The following is a 5801-nucleotide window of genomic DNA, read 5'->3' as shown; positions in this document are numbered from 1 at the left end:
CCAATGTGTCTTTAGGCTTCATCAGTTTTTAAATGCATCAAGAGTCCATCAACAAATTGATTGGATAATGCTTTTGTATCATTGGCACACGTTGACGGTGTGACGTTACAACGAGAAAACAATAATTAATTTATATAGAGAAAAAAAAAAGCAAAAATATTAACAAATTTACATTGCCTTATACAGTATAATGGGTTTGTAAAATTCAGTGGAAAAACTAGGAGGAAAAATACATTTGGAAAAATACTGGTTGAAGATATCCGGAGGTAAATAGCTGGAGGAAAATAGCCGGGGAAAATATTCAGAAGGAAAAATCTCCAAGTGGAAAATATCCGAGGGGAAAAATTAGCAGGTGGAATTGCCATAGTGCTATTTTCTTTAAAGTAAAACCTAAAACCCCCTTGATTTTGAGTCTACTCAGTTATAAAGTCTTCCCAGGCTTTTTCAGGTATAGCTAGAAAATTACAATACTGAGCATATCACTTTTTATATAAAAGATATATCATAGATCTAAACTCCAACATCTTTATTATGATGACAATAATTTCGCCAAACCCCCAACTGTATCTTGGCTACTGACCTCAGTTGACACTTCACAACAAAGGGCCTGGTGATTTTGTATAGGGACTGTCACCACCTAGCTATGTCCACAAAATAGGATGTACCCTTAAAAATATTTCAATACTTTTGTGTTTATTTAAAGATATGATGACTAATTTGAGTTGAAATAGTCATTTGATTCCCTACAATCTGAATGAAAATTTTTAGAAAATATTTAATTTAGTTTAACCATTAAGTAAAGCAATGTGTAAAAATATACTGAAAATTTCATGAACTTTCAACTCTCACTTTTAAGTGTTGTTTCATTATGAGAATGGTGTATACTTAGTTCATCAAAGAAAATTTCCCCAAAATGTGCAGGTTTGTTTTAAAATTGATTTTTGAGATTTTTTTTTTGACAATTTTCAGGGAATACAATGTTTAAGTTTTTGTTTACTTGATTTTTTAAAACCATTTTATTATATCATCATTTTGAAATACAACATTACCAATTGTGTATACATGATTAACAACAATATGAAACGAGAAAAAAATGTAAAAAACTCGTAATTGTATTCAAATATACAGCTGCTTTTGAAATTTATTTGGTATGATTCATTATTTTTATTTTTAGAATTGCAGTTATTGGGTTTAACTGTACCATGGCATCATTGACCACAACCTTGTACCAAACACTATTGCATATTTCAAAATCAGTCAGCTAATTGAAATATGCTTAACCGCTGTGATGAATGTTTAGTGCATGAGTATCAGTGGTGACAGGCAATGGATTGATGTCATCAATTATTTAAAGAAACTTTAAGAATGGTTTATCACAAGGGTCTTAAGTATGTCTTGATTACAAATCTGTATGCAAACTATCAAATTTTATTTGTATACCATACAGTATATAGTCATGATGTGCCACATTTGGTCATGATGTAATGTTATTATGACTATATTTAGGTTTTTCACATGTTTTTTTTCAAACAAAATTTGATAGTCCACAATGGTCTTTAAAGAAAATTTGTTGAACAGGCAGTCTACACTCTCCTCAGATGCACCATGGTTGGGGCTGATGTGAGCAAATTTTAAGGATATGTCTCAATTAGGTGGCCAGAAATGGCATGCTCATGCTTTGAAAGTTTTTCTAATTAGCATGTTAACATAAGCATGATCTATTCATCATGATAACTTTAGCATGTTAGAGCATAGACTCTATGGTTAGAGAAAATTCTTCATATAGAAACCATCATCATGATCTACCGTATTTATGCTAATGTGTGCAGTGTTGCATGAACACTACCAGAAGCACAACCAATGAGTATTTCAGTATTTATTAGAACTCACTTTCAGAACAGTGACACACACCTGTACGGTGGTGCATCCATAATACACATAATACAATCAAGTAATAATTATACAAGGAACAAAAATTAAAGTGAAAAACAAAAACAAAAAAACAAAAAACAAACAAACAAACAAAGAAAACAACTGATTGGTGAGAGAAAGAAAACAATTACAGTATTAAACATTAGTAAAGTCAAAAAATTATATAAGGGTCAAAATAGAAAAATGAAACCGTATGTTTAATCAAAACAATAATCATAATTATTAATGGATTATTAAAAGGCATATAGTACTTTACTTGAGTTTAGGACCTGTTTAATAAACTGAAGGCTGATTGGTTGAATTCGATCTCATGAATTAATTTATCACGTTAACGAAGGTTAATCATGATGAATCAACATCAGGGGCGGATTTAGGGGGGGGCCGGCCCGGCCCCGGCCCCCCCTTTTGGGAGGTAGAAAAAAGAAAGAAAAAAAGAAAGAAAAAGAAAAAAATGATAGCCCAGAACGCCTCAAATGTTATTTTCGGGCGTCTAGAACACAAAAATTTCGCGGGGGCATGCCCCCGGACCCCCTAGGACATTGTTGTCTCGATCGACCCAAATTTCGGCCCCCCCTTTCGGCCCCCCCTTTTGGACATCTCTGGATCCGCCCCTGAACATACTCCACTAGATCACAATAAGGTGATTAAGCTGAGCACGTATCTGGTAGGTTAACAACTTCACATAAAATGACTGGCTTGATCATGAATCTCTGAATGTGAACCTAGCTAAATTTATTACCATATTCCTGGCAGATTAGCAAATTCATACTTTTATTGCCTTTGTGAGCAGTTGTTCACCTCTGCCTTAACCATAATAAATTTACCCCTAATGGTGTAAACAATACAATGATTGTTTACACATTAATATGAAAAACAAGATAATGAGATTTTGAAATTGTAATTGTTAACCTTGTGTGTATTTATATAGATTATTGCATCATAAGCTACAGATTACCAATTGTTTTCAAATTTCTTTTGGGTCTACCTGAATTCATAAGCTATCTTTAACGAGGGTTTCTTTTGTGCGAGTTGCAAGTGCATTTTCCAACTCGCAACTCGCATCTCGCATTTTTCAACTCACAACTTGCACTGAACTAAAAAAACATCCAACAATATTACCAACAGACAGATAATGTTATACCTCTTTGATATTACATGAACAAAGGGATATCATGTGCTGTAGTGATTTACAGTAACCTAAATTGCTATTTCACTTTCATGTGGTTTGTTTTATGGACCTATTAACAGGTCTATGGTTTTGTTGCTTTGTTTGCCTAAAGTGAGATCAGCTGCTATATATTTCCCAAATGTTTCCTTTGTTATGTGTGAAGGTCAATTTAATCTTTTCCCAATTCATTCTGATTCCTGTTTCATCTAATACTGAAGTCCACCTTTATCACAATTAAAAGGATGTAAACAAACCATTCACCGTCCTTCTGATAAAGACATCAAAAGAAACCTTTTGTTTATCATGTGTTCTTTTAATATATAAAATTTCCTGTTTATTACTATTATAATGTGTGAAGAGCTTGATTTTTGAATTTGGGAAGTCTGGCCCTATCATGAAGGGGAGAGGGGAAGAGTGCTGGAAAAGGGTCTATTCAGTAATAAGGGAGAAACAAATTATTTGAATATCTACATGCGGTAGAACCCATATGGCAGGCAGGCAAGCAGTCCCAAGTCTCCCGGAAGTTGTGCAAGTCTCCCAGATTTTGGGACAGCCTCCCACAAGCAAGCAACAATCTAGAAAATAACCCATTTTCCACAAAATATGATATTTGCATGTTTTTACTACTTTTATATGAATTGTCTCTTGCATGTCAGATCCGATTTGTAATCATCATGCACAGCAAAAATGAACTTTTAAAAATATGTTAAGAAAGCACATTGAAACAGATCTTCCAGAAGGAATTTCTTCCAACTTGGGACCCCTACATTTGGGACCAAAAAGTGGACCAAAAAGTCCCTTCATATGGGTGTCCCAAAGGAGCGGTTGTAGTTAGATGATACACTAAACAGGTATCAATTTTTTTTACTATTTCAGAGGGTCATTTCCCCCTTCCTACGTGAGGTATTCATGCCAATAGTGACCACTATATTCAACGTGCTTGCCCAACCAGCTGACCAAATGGACATGCAAGCTCGCAGGGACAAGCAGAGTCTTCAGAAAGGCTATTTCAATTTTCTACAAGTGTTGGTGATTCATGACCTTGCAGAGGTCATGTCAAACCAAGGTCAGTTTATTGTTGAATTATTAGAATGCAACTGAGGTTATGTTCACGAACTTTCAACGAAACCGGATAAGTCAAAAATGACATAATGCCCAGAGGGTAGGTCATTAGATCGCTCGTTTACGAACCCCAAGTTATTCGGATACCGACCGGAAGTTCCATCACTCGAGAAGTATGCTGGTATAGGCCTTTCATGTAAACAAAAACCCTTCACAGTCACACACGATACAGCATGCTGTTCTGTTAAGCCATGCAATCTTTCTGAATGTGTATACTTTGCCGACCTCAGCCCAACAAGGCAATTCAACAACGAATTACCTCGCCTTGCCTAAGCTTCGTCAGTCCACCCACTCAGCGGGGAGCCGGAGGGCCAGGGTCCCCCGTCGTGAAGAGCTGACCCCCCCCCTTCGGGGAGAAAAAGCACAATTCGTCGATTAAATAAGCCTTTGAAACCCCTAAATTGTGGAAATTTTCGGGGGCTTCGCCCCCGGGAATACTTTCGGAATCTTTTAATTGAAGCTCAACCACACCCACTTTTCTTTTGTGTGGGAAATCTGACACCCCCATCCCCCCCCATCTGGCAGATCCTGGCGCCACCCCTGGGAGGTGCATGATGGGTACTGCTAACACTAGGTTGGGGTGCCCTATTAGAATTTAAATGTAGTTCTGAACTTGAACAAAATTGTGTTTGAAACGCAAACATCATAGAGATGCCTTTTTAGTTCCTATGCATGTAATGCAATAGGAACTATTGTAATCACTCTTGCTATTTCCTATGTTTTTTATTGTGTGTAGTGTGTATGTGTGTGTGTAGACATTTATGCAAATGTGCATGCGTCAAAGAAAAGTTTTCCGAGATTTTGTTTTACATCGCGATGCGAGGATCGATGTGAAGTTTCTGCAGAGTTCAGTCAGGGCTCACGCTAAGCGACCGGAATGTCAGCATGGATGAAACTATTTTGGTTTTACGGCAAAAAAAAACTTTTGCAGTAGGCATAGGTATTTTGAAGAAGGCCTAAAATAAAACTAAAATGTTTTAATACTTGCTGAAATACATCGTTTCTTCGTTTAGATCTCCATTTTTCACTTAGTCCATGCGACGTTTTCTTCTGTTGTATACGTATGAGTAGTCATATGAAGGTACTATATCCCCGACAGTTGACTGTGCAGCAATGTACCCTTTGAATGCAAACTGAAAACAGGTGAAAATATAAAGGCAGCCGACTGTCGGGTACATAACGACTATCTAGCTTTCCACAAAAACATGAGGCCTAAGCTAGGCCTAGTTCAGTATTACTGCGATGCAAGGGTAGGCCTAGTTAGATCGTTCAATCAATGATATCGTGTTATCGCTTTCTTTGTTATGTGGTTGTAGTGTAGTATACGTAGCAGAGTGACGACAGCAAGCTAAGCCTAGCCCAGGGCATAGATGTGTACGTTCTTGATAATCGTAATGAAAACTTTGGGTGATAGATGATTGGGCCCAACTGGTGTGGACGATCGGACCCAAGATATTTTCAAATAAATTGTAGTCCTAATAGCAGGCCACTGCCAGCACCCCCACTTCCGATATCGTTCCAAACTACATACTGTAAAATGAAAATACTGTATACGTAGCTAGGCCCTATGCCTACGATA

General features: G+C 36.8%; 1 protein-coding gene across 1 annotated transcript in view; it reads left to right on the top strand.

The window, feature by feature from the left end:
• LOC117111969 (exportin-T-like) overlaps positions 1–5801 on the top strand; it is a 41205-nt gene that overhangs the window by 3261 nt on the left and 32143 nt on the right. The window contains exon 4 of the mRNA XM_033255023.1: positions 3977–4166. Within this exon, the coding sequence (XP_033110914.1) occupies positions 3977–4166 (190 nt within the window). The remainder of the gene's footprint in view (positions 1–3976; positions 4167–5801) is intronic.

This window comes from Anneissia japonica, unplaced genomic scaffold (genome assembly GCF_011630105.1).
Source record: "Anneissia japonica isolate Jap-2015-1 unplaced genomic scaffold, ASM1163010v1 scaffold284828_len130523_cov99, whole genome shotgun sequence".
NCBI classification, from domain to species: Eukaryota; Metazoa; Echinodermata; class Crinoidea; order Comatulida; family Comatulidae; genus Anneissia; species Anneissia japonica.
This window is presented reverse-complemented; position numbering and strand designations above follow the sequence as displayed.